General features: G+C 48.7%; 1 protein-coding gene across 1 annotated transcript; it reads left to right on the forward strand.

Annotated features, from left to right (window-relative positions):
* Positions 1–1,481: 1,481 nt before the first annotated feature.
* Positions 1,482–18,647, forward strand: LOC130389152 (uncharacterized; the record flags this gene model as incomplete). Its single annotated transcript, XM_056598823.1, has 4 exons — positions 1,482–3,246; positions 9,375–10,277; positions 15,955–16,133; positions 18,588–18,647. Coding segments are annotated over 4 exons (2,907 nt in total), but the record flags the coding sequence as incomplete, so codon positions are not given.
* Positions 18,648–18,862: the final 215 nt, after the last annotated feature.

An 18,862-nucleotide genomic window follows, 5' to 3' on the forward strand; every position in this document is an offset into this window, starting at 1 on the left:
CCCTGCAGCTGTCCGTCCATACACGTTGACAGTCTCGTATGTGTCTACAATGCAAACCATGCATGGTGCACACCCACCCATATGAGTGCACCCTCACACTCATTAAGGCACTATCAGACATACATGAGAAAACAGTCACATACATATACACATTCAAAGCACACACGTGCACCCTGCTGGCTATCGCATAAACACACACACACACACACACACACACACACACACACACACACACACACACACACACACACACACACACACACACACACACACACACACACACACACACACACACACACACACACACACACACACACACGCACTGCTGAACATGTCTTGCTGTATTCCTACACTTTTAATACATCATTAGACCAACGAAGCTTGGACAGTGTTTTGTTCTCTTGTATATCACAAAAGTTCATGCCAGTGATTACTTATTCATTTTTAGCTATACTGATGCCTGTTCGGCACATTCATCATGAATGAAAATGTGACCCGAGCGGCCAATTGCTGCCAACAGGCTAACACTTTATCGCTGTGTTTTTGTACACATAATTTTTCCTGACTGACTGAGGTTGCGGTCCAGGATGATGTAATCCAGTGTTAATTCATGGTGGACAGTGCAGGCTTTGTTGCATGCCCTTTGGTGTTACACTAGAGCCGTGCAGGGCTGGCTTATGTGACCTCTGCTATTGTAGCGCGTTCTGAATTTGAAGCTTTGTTTGTTGCTAGAGAGGAATTGCTAAAGGGAGTTGGCTCTGGTTGCAAATGTAAGGCATACTTTAGCTTTCTGTTTATTAAATTGTCATTCCCTTTGGTTTGATTTTATTGTTAGATTGAATTGTTTGTTTAATCTGGTGACATCATTTGCCATGATAAAAGGTTTGATTTAAATACGTATCAGGCCTGCCAAAGACTTTAACTTTGATTGGGTTTTCACGTGTACTGTTATCCACAAATTTGTGAAATGCAACCGTCAGGGCAAGAGGAAGCAAGGCTTTGATGTTTATGCTGCTTCTGTATTGTCTTTCAGTACATTATGAGAGAGACAACAGTTTCAACACGCACTTAAAAACACTCATATTTGTAAAGGAAGTCTTTGAGGTCTACTTATTCAGCACTTTTAGCATCGCTCACAATGATCTAAAAACCACAGACGCACCGAACACAGGATGAGAGTCAAATCTTGCCTTCCTTTGTTTCCTGGTTAACAAGTGCCAGTTATGGTAATCGTAATAGCATCGTTGTGTGAGAAAATAACCACCATCATCATTTTTCCCTTTTGCATTCGAATCAATGTACTGTACTTCTGTTAAAAATACTTTGAAACGTTTACTTTGACCTCTACTAAGATCTGTTCTCCTTTTTTATTTCTTTTTAGGTCAGAACTCATTCGACTCTACAGTGAAATATAGCAGATGAGCAAAATAAAACCAATTCTCCCTGATCTAAGTAGCTGTTAACAATCAGCCTAGTGTTAACTTCCAGCCCTCTGCCCGTCCCAGATAGCCATTTCTGACCGTCACACTGAAACATTACCTGATCCTCAAAAGGAGAGCCTCATTAACCTGGCAACCCACCCAATTAAGAGCCAGATGGCGCTTTTGGCCAATCAGATAATGGATGCCAGAATTCTGAGCAGCATGAATGGAAGAGTGGAGCTTCCCCAATTCATGCGCGTCGCCAACCAGAGCATAGTCACGCAGGCGAGCTCTGGCCACGAAGACACCCACAAGAACCGGAAGTACCCCTGTCCACTGTGTGGGAAGCGCTTTCGCTTCAACAGCATCCTGTCGCTCCACATGCGCACACACACAGGGGAGAAGCCCTTCAAATGTCCTTACTGCGACCACCGGGCCGCGCAGAAGGGCAATCTCAAGATCCACCTCCGCACCCACAAGCAGGGCATTGTGGGAAAAGGCCGCGGACGGATCAGGGAGGAGAATAGGTTGCTTCATGAGCTTGAGGAGAGGGCGATACTTAGGGACAGGCAGATGAGAGGCAGCTACGTTGGCCATCAGCAGGGATCCCTCCTAGCCCAGCTGCAGAAGCCGCCTCTGCCACAGAACGCCCCCACACAATCCCCGCAGCTCTCTCTCCCCCCCTCTGGGACAGGCGAGGGCCCGCCTCACACCTCCGTGCCTACCACGGGGACGAGCGTCCACAACGAGGCCATGCAGCCCCACCCGACCGGCGGCTTCCGCTGCTCCTTCTGCAGAGGCAAGTTCAGGAAGCAGCAGGAGCTGGAGCGCCACATCCGAATCCTGCACAAGCCCTATAAGTGCACCCTGTGCGAGTTCGCCGCCACCCACGAGGAGGAGCTGATCGGCCACGTGGAGACGGCTCACATCACGGCGGACTCGGCCCAGGGACAGAAGCCCGCCGTGGGGGGCGGTGACAAGGTGAAACCCGTGGGTGAATTCCCTTGCGAGGTGTGCGGCCAGACCTTCAGCCAGGCCTGGTTCCTCAAAGGTCACATGAGGAAGCACAAGGAGTCCTTCGAACACTGCTGTCAGATCTGCGGCCGGCGCTTCAAAGAACCGTGGTTTCTGAAGAACCACATGAAGGTCCACCTCAACAAGCTGGCAGCCAAGAGCAAGCTCTCTGCCGACCGCGAGATGTCTGCGAAGCTGAGTAGCCTAGTGCAAGAGCCCCCCGCCAACCTGTACACCCAGTACATCTCCAACATACACAACAGGTTCCTGTCTGCAGACCGAGCAGAGCAGCAGGACTATAACCCCGTCCTGGCCACAGCTGGCATCGAGGTAAAGGTCAGGGAGATGCTCGGGAGAATGATGGCCTCATCACAGGCAGCCCTAGGCACCGAGGGAGAGGAGCGATCTCTGCTCGATATGAATCACGTGCGCCCACCGTTGGGTTTGAGCAGCATGGAATACCTTCAGAAGGCGATGACCGAGGCAGACACCATCAACGGCAGCGCATACCCAGGCTGGCAGGTCATGAACCCACCAGGCCAGGCAGTAGAGCCAGGGTTTGCGGCTAATGAAGCAGCTTTGCAACAGCAACAGCAGCAGCAGAAGTGCTCCTACCTGGCGGAGAGGTGTCCTTCTGGGGAGGAGAAGAAAGTGTGTGTGAGAGAAAGCGATGCTAGGGCCCCCCTCTGCAGGCCGCCCAGCCCGGGTAGCCTCCAGCATCACGGAGCCACAGGGGTCCCCCCCGAGGCCAACTCAGCCAACCCTGTCAGGGATCAGGAACAACATCCACCGTGCTCATCCCCAATCGCAGGTAATACAATGTTTTTTTAACACAACACAGAATTTTACTGTTTATTAATAACAATAACAATAATAATAATAATAATAATCATAATTCAAGGTTGCTTTACAATGTTGGCAGCAACATAGAAAACAAAATAACTTAATCAAAAACACACTTAGAGATGAGCAAACAAGCAAGGGAGGGGAACAGGCAATAGGCAAGTTTGAAGAGGTGAGTTTTGAGAAGAGTTTATTAGGATTATAAGACTAATCAAAAGGTGCGCTTCTTATCATGTAGATTAGATGTCAAATATTCATTCTATGCTGTTTTGGCATCACGTTTCTCGACTGATATCAAACAGATACATTTACTCAGGTCATTATTTATAATGTGGGAAAACAGCTAAAGAAATAATATGACGGCGAACAATTAACATATGTCGAGTTAACCACTAATAACGCAGCTCCACATATACCGTGTGACACCCCCAACTAGCAGGACTTGATTCTGCTCCTTTTTAAATAAAGAAAGCCGCATTGTGTTGAAGTGCAGACATAATTAGTATCCTCTACTTTATATCAGTCACATCCCCACCCCTTGCCTACAGGGGCACAAGATGTTAATGCACGCCATCTGGTGCTTTTAATGATTTGATATATACCACCCAGTGACTTTTATGATTTGATCTACCACCTGGTATTTTTATTGATTGTCTTCTGCTCCACCTGGCGGTTCCGTTCCCTGGCTAAATGCCTCCCTCGTCATGGCACCCTGCTAACATGTTATCACGAGACTAAATTGCTGTTATAATAGTGCCGTTAAGAACAAAAGAAAAACTTTTTCGGGTTCCCTTACTTTTTTGGTGGCTGCTCTTTAAGAGCTATTGCTCCGGCGGCGGAGGTTAGAGGATGTCTGTTGCTATGTGTATCCGTTAGTCAGACGCTCCCGTGGGACAGAGTATCCTCTTGAATTATGGCCGTGCACCAGAGATAAATGGATCAGCGCTAATCTCATTATGTGTTTTTGTTTCCATATTGTACACACTCATGGGTATCTGCGTATTTACATAGTAATGTTCACAGTCTAATGTGGAACCTCACACTGGATCCTCCCGTCAAAAAGAGAAAAAAAAAACACGTTTTTTTGAAAGGAAACTCTTGTTGATGTTGTTGTTGTTGTTCTTGATGCTTTCCCCCCTTCTCCTCCCGGTATCTCGGAGAACATACCGTGTCGCCATGGAGCCGACACTCGCTGATAGCCGCGGATAGCCGAGGGTTTAAGAGCTCCGGGATCTTCTGGGATGTTACATTCAGTATCAGACTGTAATTTCAGTCAATATTAAGCATGGAAGCTAATTCATTGTAAAGGTCAGGCGTCATTGCTTTAGTCAATGATGGATCCCCCCCTCCCCCTTGTCCTCCTCTCGCTTTACCCCCCCTCCCCTCCCCTCCCCTCCCACTCCCCTCTCCCCCCCAATCCCTCCCGTCCCTCCGCCGTCTCTTCCCTCTGTTCTTAGTCCTGTGTAATGGTAGACTCACTCTGGGGGCTTAGCGCGGCATTGTTTAGCTCTGACAATATATCCCAGAGACCTCTGCAGCTGCTCTCGGTGCTCACAATGACAGATTAATTAACACAATCACACGCTGCTGGCCCGGGCTCAACACGGCAGGTCTGCGGCGGGACAGATAGGTAAATCCTACGCACACGCAGCGCGGCGACGCACCACTTGATGAGGGCTCTAATAACAGGGATAAGTTTGAGGCTGGGTGGAGTTTTTTTTTTTTTGGTAGCGGGGGCGGCGGGGGTGGCGGTGGTGATCAAGGCTGTCTGTCTGCCGAATCGGTCGAGAGGGAGAGAGAGAGAGGGAAAGAAAGTGGAGATGGTGAGGAGGGGGTGGGGCGGTTTGGGGGTTTGGGAGATGGAGGAATTTCTAATTCAGGAGAGCAGGGGATGCTGAGGAGGAATTACCAGTGCCAGATGTTGGTGGTTTGAGGAACATTGATTAGCCCCAGTATGAGCTGCCTGCATTATTCATGGTTAAGGCAGACGTTGGTGGTCAAGCAGTTATCGATGGACTCAACGCGGATGGTAAATAGGGCCCGCGTCACAGATAGAGACTGCTTCTTTTACCCACAGCGTTGGATTTTTTTAGTTGAAATACACGCACGCATGCACGCACGCACGCACGCACGCACGCACGCACGCACGCACGCACACACACACACACACACACACACACACACACACACACACACACACACACACACACACACACACACACACACACACACACACACACACACACACACACACACACACACACACACACACACACACACGTAAACAAAGTAGGCCTAACATCAGAGCTTGAGTGTCGGTTCAATGGATGGATGGTATTGAAATGGTTCCCCACCCCCCCTCCCTTGTACATCTTATTAAGACATACCATTTATTTATTTATTTCGCCACGATGACTGACATTTTAATACGAGGTTTTGAATAACTCATCTTCTTAAAAAGGATCAACTCATGAAAGTGGAACGTGCTTTGGGCTTCTGACCTACATAGGACCGGCTGGATCTCCGGTCGGAAAACGCAAACGCGGCCGACAAACACAAAACGGCTTGACAGTTATTAATTAGTCCCATTCAGCACTCTTAACCCCAAGGTCAATGAGCAGACAGTATGTAATGATGTTGTCCCCACTTGTCTTTTGTCTCCCATTCCCGTCTCGGGGTACTGTAGCCGCTAAGCCTCCGATAACTTTGGACGATAACCATGTTGAAGAGAAAAAAGACCAAACCCTGTTAGATTGCAAACGCTCACATTAGTCTGGCTGATGAATTGGAAATCACTGCCGCTGATTGATGATGACATTAGTCTTTGTGTATGTAGTGAAAAAGCTCAACCGGTCTTAAACTCACTACTTCTCTAAGTCGCAGCAATATATTTCTCACATAAATAATAACGCTCTCAATCAGAGATGGGATTTACAGATATAGGAGCCATTTGGATGGGTTTGCCTAAACAGGATTACCTGTTGGCTTCTTCTCAGCTTCTTCTCACTTGTGTCTTTTTAATCCCCTTTTTAATTATTATTGCAGATATGAGGCTCAAATTAAGCTCAAAATGCTTGTTTTCCTAGCATGGAGATAAAAAGATTTACCCAGGGAGTTCTGAACACCTGCCTTGAAATATTGTTCCACCATCTCCTGAATGCCATTTGGCTTAATTGACTTGGAAGCGTCCCAAATGCGTCATTGACTATGTGGTCTAATTAATATTAATAATATATGCTATTATAAACATCAAAGAACATCTGGTGTCCCTGTTTTCTCGGCACTCTTGTATGTCTCTCTCTCTCTCTCTCTCTCTCTCTCTCTCTCTCTCTCTCTCTCTCTCTCTCTCTCTCTCTCTCTCTCTCTCTCTCTCTCTCTCTCTCTCTCTCTCTCTCTCTTTCTCTTTCTCTTTCTCTTTCTCTCTCTCTCTCTCCCCCCCTCTCTTTCAGTCGATTTCATCTTAAACTAATATATCACGGTATAGCAGCGTTTTTGATTCTGCCTACTGCATCCCATATGAACAGGAAGGAGTCTCCAGCCCACATTGAACGTTCTTTGAGCACTTCCACAACGTCCATGCCACACGCGTATGTTGGCATACGCATACAGCATGTGAGCCGGTGATTGCATTGACTGTGATGCATGGCGGTAAATCTCAAAAAAGCTATTTCCATTCGATACAAATGACTCTGTCTCTCTGCCCAGCTGCATGTTTTTCCCCCCACTTCCCCACCCTATAGATACATTTTCCTTGGGATATTTATTACATTATTTTGATATTTGTCTCGGCACGTATATCCAGTATGGGTGGCTAACTCCTAGGCATCACTTCATTAGATTGTGTGCCGTAGGTGAGAGAAGGCTGGGGTTTGTAATGACGCCGTAATTGGAGTTTGGGGTTGATAGATATGAGATCTAAAATTACTCCCACATATAATGTGAGCCTCCATAGTGTAGGTAAATCCTAAACTGATTAGCATGAACCATGCAGGCAATCACAAAGATGGCAAACGTCCAAAGGAAAGGAAAAGGGGGGGGGGGTGGGAAAGCCTATGGTCTTTGTGTTACTTTATTGCTCACACACACACACACACACACACACACACACACACACACACACACACACACACACACACACACACACACACACACACACACACACACACACATATACACACACAGACATACACACACAAACATACACACACAGACAAACACACACATACACACACACATACACACACAAACAAGCAAGCCGGCAAATGGGTTTAGGAAGCTCCACGGTGAAGGATGAGGTCAGTTATGTCTGTTTGTGTGTGTGTGTGTGTGTGTGTGTGTGTGTGTGTGTTTTCACTGCATTGGGAGCTGGCTGGTAATGTCACAGTAATTTACACCACATCATAATTGAGATGTAGAGTGTGTCCTGACTCCTGACACTGAATGAGTTCCATTAAGATGTTTTGTTTATTGCGTTGTTGTTGTTGTTGTTGTTTGTTTTTTAGTGGAGGCCAGGGTGTGGCATGGTTAAGATCGACTTTCCTGCACTCATACATGCACAATCATGCAAGCACATTTGCACACACACATGCATACACATGCATGCACATGCACACTCATACACATGTTTGCATGCATGCATTCACACACACACACACACACACACACACACACACACACACACACACACACACACACACACACACACACACACACACACACACACACACACACACACACACACACACACACACACACACACACACACACACACACACACACAAACGTCTGAAGTTCAAGGTCATTCACTATAAAAGGTTTGGCATTTTAGCTGTTATTTCTCCATAATTTGTATCAGTTTTCAGCTCTGTTTAATTAATATGTGTTACTATTTGGAAGTGTAATTTAAACATGAATAATTCTTCGCTATTTGTCTCATTAAATGGCAGCTACTTTGGGGTTCCTGATAGAAACAGGCACCCCTTGAGATCACCTTACAGATTTAGATTTACTTTGGGGTCAGGTCTTTAGGTGTACACAAAATTGATATTTCTCGAGTGTGGATGAATCATTGTTGTGCGTCAGATATTAGTCTATCAAATAAGAACAATAAGGCATCAATATGCACAGAATTAAATTAATGGTGGTAGGTTTATCTCTCTACCCCAGACGGGTCCCTAAAAGACACAGTATAATGTATGACCTGACCTTCAAATGCCAGGAGAGTGTTGGGCAATAAACTGCCAATATTTGTGGCTTAATGGCATCGGATGACTTTTACTGTAATTGGAACAGCGACGAAACAGCTGGGCTGTTTAAAGACAGTGCAAAGCTGGTGTCTCAGACAATCACTAACTCGACACCGTTGCCAAGAGTGTGTTTAACCCTGTAGATTGCCGCTGCAAGCCATTATTAGGATTTAAATGGAGGTAAAGTGTAAGAATATAAGCAACAGCAAAAATTATGTTAACATGGGGGGTGAAATATCTAGGCTTGTATCGGGATGAACAATGTCATCACAAAAAAAGACTGAAATCCTTTTTTTATCGTTTGCTTTGATACATTCGGTACAATGTGAATAATGGACCCAGCGTATTAAGCCCAACCCCATTTTTCTAATATGAAACCAAAAAATAAACTCAGATACATGGTGCATCTTTTTTTTTCATCAACGATTTACATGTAACACTCTGTTTTCAACTGTAAAACTATGTTATTGGTTTTGATGGAATGGGGTCCTGTTTTGCAGCCTTGTTTCGTAGTGTGACTGGATAATTATTTTCGGAAGAATCTTGTTTGCTGTTAACATCTTTGAGTGTATTTATTGCACATGGTGCCGTCCACACTGTAAAATGATGAATCACTGGAGCTGAAAGCTGATTACAAGCTTGATTTACTGCAGGGCAGGGCTTAAATCATTCAACTCAGCTTTGTGTGGGATTGCAACATTTTTCATGTTTAGAAGAAAGGAGTCATATGCCCTGCAATGTACACACAGTTTTGAAGACCAATTTCTCATTCTGCCCCATATGCATACTCTTACACCCCTAATTCACTCAATCTCTCACATGCTTTCTGTGCTATTATTCCCTGTGACAGGTGACAAGGCCTACAGGTGTCTGCTCCCTAGCGACTACCCTAGCACACAGCCGGCCTCGCTGGGCTTCCACCTGGATCGCTACCCCTTTCCTCACTGGCCCAGCAGCCGGGACCTCCAGTCCCCGCCGCGGCCCAATCCCGCCCCGCACTCCGCCAGCCCAAAGCCCAAGCCCGCCCCCAAGCCCAGACCCACGTCCAGGGAAAACTGGAGCCCGGCACCGACACACCACCATGGGCCGGAGGGCCACGACGAAAGCCCCCCGCTCCACGCCAAGCGCCCCGACCACCTCGCCGGAGGTCTGGACCTCGCGGACGACTTCCGACGCGTCGGTGGCAAGTCTCAGCAGAACGAGCCTTTGGACCTGTCCGTCCGTCCGGAGAGCAGCAGCTGCTTCGCGGATGGCCCTCTCGTCCACGGTAACGGACTCCCTTCAAGCAGCGGGGCCCGGCTGCAGAGCTACGCCGAGGGCCCGGCAGTGATGCCCGCCTACCACACCGACCTCCTCGTACCGGCGGCCAAGGAGGACGCGTCGGAGCGACCCGGGCGTGACCGGGAGGGAGACGAGGGAGGGGAACAAGCAGAGTCTGAACAGTGGAGGATGTTGAGGAACAGCGGGGGCGCGCAGCCCGAGGAGCGAGGCCAGAGGAAGGCTGACCTCCAGGGGGCCCACGCGGCCGCTCAGCCTCCCCAGCCCGGGGAGCTTCTGTGGGGCGGGGAGCAGCAGACCCAGTCCCCCATCGCGTCTCTGGAGAAGTTCACCCCTGGGGCCGATCATTTGCTCCCACAGCACCGGAGCCTGCTCTCTGCCCTCAGGGGCCCCGGGGGGTCAAAGAACATGGCCACTAATGGGTACGGCTTCAGCTCTGTTGGTGAAGGAATCCTGGAGACCGAAGCGGCAGCAGGTGAGATGTCAATGAACAAGAGATCCATCGAAAAGTAATCTCCACTGCCTCATTGTCACATCCACAGCCGAAATGCGAACACAGCCAGTGTTGGCATTTTAAAGGGAATACTGCCACCCAGTGGAGAGAAATATGATCCTGCATAGACCCTTCTTAAATGGTTTATCGGGATGTGTTCAGCCATACCATCCGAATATAACACAACCATAGATGAATTAGGATTCATGTTATGTAGTCATATTAACATAACATTAACAAGGCGTCAAATATGATAGCCAGTGTTTGATGGTCGGTTGTCATGACAGCAGCCAACAGCTGCGTATGTACAACAATCAACAGCAGGCCAGAGCCAATGATATTACACGGCATTACTTTGGATATCTGATCCCCAAAACAAATCCCACCAATTATCGAGATGATTTAGAACAAGAGCAAAGTTCTGTTTTCACCACACCGTCTCGTGAAACCCCTCAAACGAGGAGAAAAGAAGTCACAGGTGCGATGCATTTATGAGCGCTCTACACTTTAACTGATGATGTGATCTCCCTATTGGACGGGTTACACATCAGCCCCCTTAGACTCTCACGCACGCACCGGCACCCATACGCACACATGCTCATGCACACATGCGTGCGCGCACACACACACACACACACACACACACACACACACACACACACACACACGCATACACAGGTACACACACACGCATACACAGGTACATGCACACACACACACACACACACACACACACACACACACACACACACACACACACACACACACACACACACACACACACACACACACACACACACACACACACACACACACACACACACACACACACACACAGCGCGATGTGCGGAGTGCTCTCCTAGTGCAGATTTAATAATGCTGTCGGCTCCCAGAGTGGGGAATCAACAGCTGGGGTCTTTGATATGCATGTATTATGAGTGCAACACGATACACCTTTCCCTCTGATCCCCCCCTTCCCCCCAACCCTCTTATTGGGAAACCCAATATGCTCACGTGAAAGACAGGGAAAGTGCCTGTCAAGTCCATTAGAGATCAACAAACATCTGCTCCTTCCCTTTTACGATTCAACCAGAAAGATGCAGTTGTCCTATTCAGATGTACAGATGGTGATTATAATATGGCAAAGATCCATCCTCTTCGATTCATTTGTTTTTTTTGGCGGCTATTACTCAACTGCGTGATTCCTTTCACTCCGTTGCAGGATGAAGGAGCACAAAGCGAGGGGGTTTAAAGTTTGTCTGGTGGCAACCCACATCTGAGTCCCATATGCGGCGCATACTTCATGTTAAGTGTTAGTTGTGTTTCTTGGAAGAATCAAGCAAAGCTAAGACTTCCAGGTTTTAATCAGAGGAGTCTAGGCAGAGCAAAACCCCCACCATTTCTCGTGAACAACATCTAAGTCAACCTGATGGCTCCCCAAGCCTTCCTGCTCTTTGCTCGGAAGTGTCTGAGTGCTCGAGTACAAGTGAAGTTTGTCGTCGTATAATCATCCTGCTGTTATCCTCCTCAACTCTTATGTTTTGTACTTTAATTGCCTCCGTTCCCCTCCAGGGAGAACGTTGTTCCAGGCTCTCGTGACGAGAAGAACATCTGACACGAGAAGTGGTGACGGTAAACTGACATTGAGAGTATGCTTAGTGTCCTCTAAACAAAGCAGGTGGTCACAGCTTATTTTTTCTTTTCTTTTTTTCCCCAACCACCACACTTACTCTGCCAGCCTGTCTTATCTGCAGTGCTGACCAGGTGGCTTTGTCAAGGGCTTGTCTCCTGTCGCCCCCGTTGCCTCCGTAGAGCGTGCCACACTCGCCGTGGCACGGTGACATATTGCGGGGCACTTTGGACATGGAGTGATGTGTTTGCGATGGCAGCTCAGATCGGCTGTACTTTGCCAGTAGTGGTAATTGGCCAGATGGTGACCCCTGGTTGAACCTGTCTGCATGCTCATTAGTCTCAGAGTCGTCCCCTTGGTTTTTTAGACCGTGAGCAGCTTTCTGCACTTAAGGGACACGGCCACTAGATGGCGACAGATACCACTTAAATTGCCACTGGTGAAACGGTGCACTGTTCTACGGTCTGCACTGTTGATGATCGGATCACGTGATTTCGGGAAAAACAGGAATGCTGGGTTACCGACGCCATTGTAAAAAAAAATCTAAGTGTTGGAGAACTGTTGTGTAAAAGTCATTGTGACTGGTGAGAATTCACCTCAGCCAGATATGGTAGAAATCCGACCGAGCCAGTCTCACAGAGACACATGAGCGCATGTGAACGTGAAAAGATCAATAAAGAACGGATTAAGAATGAAGGAAAGTGGTGTGATGAGAGACACGGACAGACAGAGAGAGAGAGACAGAGAGAGAGAGAGAGAGAGAGAGAGAAAAAAAGCCCCCCCCCCCCGCCTGTTTTGAAAAGAGATTGGCCATTATCTCATTATTGTCTGACCGGGGCTGCTATACACCCCTCTTGCAGGGAGGGGTGACAGAGAGCGAGCGAAAAAGAAGAAGGCAAAAAAGTGTGAGAGAGAGAGAGAGCGAGGGAGAGAGTGAGGGAGAGAGAGAGGGAGAGAGAGAGGGAGAGAAAGGGAGCAGGAGAAAGATGAGCGTAGATGGAGATGGATGGCGGGACGGCGGGGTGAAAGAGGAGCAGTACCGGGCCCCACGTCTCTGCGAGCAGATGTCGTTGGAGGGCAGCGAGAGGGCAGCGCGGCCTGCCTTTGTGGCGCGTTTCTCCCCATAGAGATAATGAAGGGTGGAGCACCCGGGAAGGACGTGCACTCATCACTCACTGTCCGTGTGCCATCAGAGCTCCGGCGCTGGTGTCATCCGTCACCATTCAGCTCCTCTGGCCCGCGAGGCCGCGCCACTGTCATCATGGTCATTATCTCCGCCTGTGAGACGCTGCGCACACACACACACACACACGCGCGCGCACACACACACAAAGCCGTAAAAACACACACACACACACACGACACACGTAAAAGCCCACTCACGTCAGTAAAAACACACTCGTAAACCTCCCCCCCCGAACTCACACACACACACACATATATACACACACACTTCCACAAAGAGGTGGAGGATCAATGTGGGGGAGTTGGTGCACGGAAACACACACCATATCATCATAGCACAAAACGCACAATATTCTTTACCTTGCGACAATGGGTTTTCTTGGGGTTTTGCCTGTGCATACAAACATACACTTCCAGCTCCCATATTTGTGGACCTATCCAGCACTCCCATTGGTGTGTGTGTGTGTGTGTGTGTGTGTGTGTGTGTGTGTGTGTGTGTGTGTGTGTGTGTGTGTGTGTGTGTGTGTGTGTGTGTGTGTGTGTGTGTGTGTGTGTGTGTGGGTAGTATGTGTAAATGTGTGTGTAGTTGGGGGGGGGGGGGGGGTGGGCGTTTCAGGCAGGTGGGAGGAGTCTTTGGCTGCATGGGCCTATGAACGGATGATCATGTGTTGGGGAGATGGATGGCTTAGAGCCCACCGCTGTCTCCTCTAATTGTAAAATATTAGTTACATTAGAACCTGGCCTGTGATTAATGGAACTTATTTGGAGGCTGCCCTCTGCCGGACCTCCCCTCTCCTCCAGGGGGAGGGGGGGGGGGGGGGCAAGGGACAATGAGGAGAGGGAGTGGGAGAGAGAGTGGGAGAGAGAGTGGGAGAGAGAGTGGGAGAGAGAGAGAGAGAGAGAGAGAGAGAGAGAGAGAGAGAGAGAGAGAGAGAGAGAGAGAGAGAGAGAGAGAGAGAGAGAGAGAGAGAGAGAGAGAGAGAGAGAGAGAGAGAGAGAGAGAGAGAGAGAGAGAGAGAGCATACATACATACATACATACAGGAGGCCCCGTTGTAGGCTTGAGTCTTTTTTTGCATTCTTTCAGTACGTTCATTGAAAGCGTGACCACCACCGGATTATTTATACAGGAAAGCACACTTGATTTTTTTGTTCGGTTTTTTTTACCGAAATCAGAGTCATGAGTGAGACAAATCCTTTCCATCAGAGTCACAATTTTTATTTTAAGAACAGAAGTGGCAGGGTGCTAACCATCTGTGATCATTGTGTCTTTGCCATTCTTTAATATAAAATACTTGAACTCTTATACGTTGAACTTTGTTTAAGCTTAAAGATAAATGATTAGTCTGGGTTTTCCTTCGGTCAGGCCGTCAGGGCCGGAGCGGTCCGTTTGGACATAATGCAAGCTGCTCGCTACCTGGCAGTAGACAATGCTTCTCTTTTACCTCTGTTCTGACAGCTTCCTGCTTCCACTGACGGATAAGCCCCCCCCCCCCCCCTCTCTCTCTCTCCCTCTTTTTATCTCTCTCTTTTCATGGTCCCCCTCTCTCCATTTTTCTGTAGCAGTTATTTTGTGTATTTTGTGGGCATGTGTTAATTTTTTATGTGTGTTTGTGTGTGTGCGTGTGTGTGCAGATGTCATTTACAGCCATCAGGTTATTATACACCAACAGATGGAGCATCACCTTTTATTGCTCACACCTTCTGTGAGTTTTCTCCATTTCCCCCTCCCTCCTAAAAAAAGAGTTTACTTGTAAATGAGAACGGAAGAATGCTCCGTCTTCTGCTCGCCCTCCTCTTCCTCCGACCCTGATGGCTGGTGTGTAATAATCCGGAAGGGGGAGGAAGAGGAGGGGCGACAGGGTTTTTGGGAAGTGATCTCCGGTGACATCATCACTCGCTGGTTTACTGTAACTTGTGAATCATTGAGACTTTGGAAGAAGAGCAGGGGGCGACGGCAGGATGTAGTGATCTTTGGGATAACAAACAGTGTTACATGTTATAATATGCAGACAACTGTTCATAACCATAATACTGACCAGAACTATTAATGGGGTAAGGCTATTATTCACCTTTGTAAGTTTTGACCAACCCAAACACACACACACACACACACACACACACACACACACACACACACACACACACACACACACACACACACACACACACACACACACACACACACACACACACACACACACACACCAAGAAGCTTTTGTATCTGTTGTTAGTCTTTTATGGGTATATTGTGGTTCCTCTCTGTCATGCGACTGTATTATTAGTTCTGGTGGAGCTTTATAGTGAGAGCCAAGGCCAGCAGCCGACAGGAAACTGAGACAAGCCTGGCCTCTCAGCTGCAGTCTGTCATCCCTCAGTCCCTCCTATTCACCCACCATTGCGGTATATGTGTGAGTGCACATAACAGATTGATGTGTAAAAAAACAGGAAATGAACTACAAAAGAAACAAGCTCAAATGGATGTAAACAGGAAGCGGGATGAATTCTGGCCGTGATGAATTTAAATCCAATCTGCAGCATTTAGGGTTAGACTTATAAAATAATGTTTGAAGTCGTAGTGCAGCAGGTGGGCGTGCTGGCGTACCGCTCCAGGGGGCGGGGCCTACCGCTAGAAGATAGGGGACGCTAGTTGCGACGCGGACGCGGCAACACGACATCACAGAACATCACAGAACACACTGCATCTCTCTCTCCCCGCCACGCCGGAATGCAAATCACAGACGACACTTCCACGCACACAACAACAACAACAACAACAACAACAACAGCCCCATCACCGCGCCCCCGGTACTGACTGACAATCTCTGCCTCACTGTGTTCGCAGCGCGGAAGCCCTTCCAGTGCAGGTTCTGCCCCTACAGCGCCTCGCAGAAGGGGAACCTGAAGACCCACGTGGTGTGCGTCCACCGCAAGCCCTTCGACAACAGCCTCTACCCCGACCGCCGCCTGCGCCGCTCGCACCACGCCCACGCCCACCTGCGGCCCTCGCCCCCGCCCCCCCCGGCCCAGGGCGTCGTGGGAGGAGGAGGAGGAGGAGGAGGCGGAGGAGGCGGAGTCACCCACGCCCTGCCCTCCAGGGACCACGGGATCACACTGGCGTCGCTTTGCAGGACGTAATGGCGGCGCGTGGGCGACAATGACGACAGCGCATTATTGAGACTGAAACACAGAGACTAAGACGGAGTGAATTCACGCTGGACGAACTGTTGGACTTTGTTGTAGTTTGAGTGAGGACCAGGGCGGGGGGGGGTTGGGAGAGAAGGGTAACTGCTGAGTGAAGGTGAGCAAAACAATTAAAAGGTGTTGAATGTACATTCCAGTGTTGAGCAGACGCAGTATGTATTTATCTGTAGAAAGGAAGCTGTATAATAAAGCTTATTGTGACGTGAAAAGTGCGGAGAAGGGTGTTTAGTGCCATTCATTTTCTAACCCCGAAACAACGGGAATCTAACCATTACTGAGCTCTGACGCACTTTTATCTGCTCAACATTCGTCTCGACAGGGAAAGACCGTCCAAGCCCATAAGAACCGTATTTGTCTTTATTTCCTTGTGAATATTTCCACGGGTCTCCTTCTAGTCCAGAAGTCCTGTCTATCTGTCAGGGTGTGCTGCCAGATGTTGGGCTTTAATCGAGGCAGATGTAATGAAGTAGAATGTTGCACATCGGAGCTTCCATTCGTCGTGGATTCCACTCCAGGGAGAAAGCCTCTCTCACATATCATTATCGCCCATTAACTGCTATGCAGCATGCTGCTGCTGTGTGTGTGCTGGAACAATGCGCGATTAAGCAAGGGAAACAAGGAGAAATGGAAAAATACTGAGGAGATTCATTGGTAGTACAAAGGCAAAGCATTTACTTTTTTGGTGTCTTTCAAGGGAAAGCACCCATGTGCGTGTGTACAGTCGAATCGCCCAGTGCACTAATATATATTCTAAAAAAACAAAGGCTTTAAAGTCATTCTTTTTAAAAGACTTAGCTATTGTGTGGTGCCATGGCACACATGTGGTAATTTTAGCACAGGCTGAGCTCCACTGCCGACGTGCCGGTCTGTGCCAATATGCTTCCTGTACAAGCCGTAGATCACCTTGGGCAGCTGTGTGCTTGTGGAGTCAGGGCTTTGTAGCCACGGCGATGTGAGCCTGACTGACAGTCGCCGTGACAACTCCATTCAGGCGCCACCTGCTAGCTGTCAATCAGGACAGCCAACCTGGGGCTATTGACGGAGCTGTCAGCCTATGTGAGCCGTGTCTGTCAAAGCCCACCCACTCTCACCCACTCTGTCTGCCTGCCCACCCGCCTGCCTGCCTGCCTGCCTGGCCAGTCTGACGTACCCTCACCGTCCTCCCTCTCTCTTTCTCTCTCTCTCTATTTCTCTCTCCTTTCAACTCTACCCACTCTCTCTTTCCACACATCTCTTTTAGTACTGTTTTCACTCTCTTTTTGTGTCCATCTCCCTCTGTATCTACTGCTCACCGTGCTATTTCGCTTTACCTTTACTGCGCTCTCTCTCTCTCTCTCTCTCTCTCTCTCTCTCTCTCTCTCTCTCTCTCTCTCTCTCTCTCTCTCTCTCTCTCTCTCTCTCTCTCTCTCTCTCTCACTCCTCGGAGACAATGGGCCCTCTTAATCCCACATCCCATCACCGATTCTTTCGTGTTACATTCGTCATCTCCAAGCGGTCCTCGGGTTGTCATGGAGCCCACGGCGAACCCCCCCGCTGGAGACCCCCCTGCCTGCCGCTCAATCTGCTGTTCTATCACCGGGCGTCCTATGCATCTATACCTTCCCCGGTAACGGCATTGCATCCATACCACACTGCCTTCTGCAGTTTGGTATGCCTTATTTCCCCCTTTTTATTTCCTCTCTACCTCTTTGTAGCAGGCCCTTGCGGTACGCATGCAATCCACGCATAAACACACAGGAACACACAGACGCACACACGCATGCACACACACACACACACACACACACACACACACACACACACACACACACACACACACACACACACACACACACACACACACACACACACACACACACACACACACACACACACACACACACACGTGTTCTCAATCTTTGCTCCTGACATATGACAGGGCCCCGGCCTCCAGCAGACTAGCTAATCAGAAGCCTGTCATACCTGCCAATATATTCGTCCCCGGCTCAGACAGGACAGGGCAGACCTGACCGATACCAGGCTTCTCTCCCATGACCAAGGGCACTACGTTGAGAAGTTCCTCACAAAGTGCAGGCTTTTGATTTCTATTCCCACCTTTTGAATCTTTTTTTCGAATCCTCTGGATTCAGGGATCATTTCCATTTCCTCTAATTAAGCACAGTTCTTCCTTAGAGCAGCTCCCATTAATTCAAGGTGGAGAAGTTTGTGTTAATGACTCCTAATTGTGACGAATGTTCCGCTTGACGTCCTCGCTACGTGGCCAATGTCACGCAGAGGGAGGCTTTTGGCGGTGTCTCCAAAGGACTGCTCAGCGTTCTGGCGGAGGTGTCATGAGGGTACCATGCCTGCTTTGGAGTCAGACCGTAGGGGAAGAACACTTGACAGTCCCTGCGTGAGCCCGACGGTCACGTACCAATTATATTCAAGACGCCAAGCATTTCTAGGGTGTGTAAGGCAGGGGGAGGCGGCCGGAAAAAACCTTTTTCTGTTGTTGTTAGTCCAGCATGTGATCGATGTCCGTAATGCGAGACACGAGAAATGTCAAATGA

The sequence above is a fragment of the Gadus chalcogrammus genome, chromosome 9 (genome assembly GCF_026213295.1).
Source record: "Gadus chalcogrammus isolate NIFS_2021 chromosome 9, NIFS_Gcha_1.0, whole genome shotgun sequence".
In the NCBI taxonomy this organism is placed as follows: domain Eukaryota; kingdom Metazoa; phylum Chordata; class Actinopteri; order Gadiformes; family Gadidae; genus Gadus; species Gadus chalcogrammus.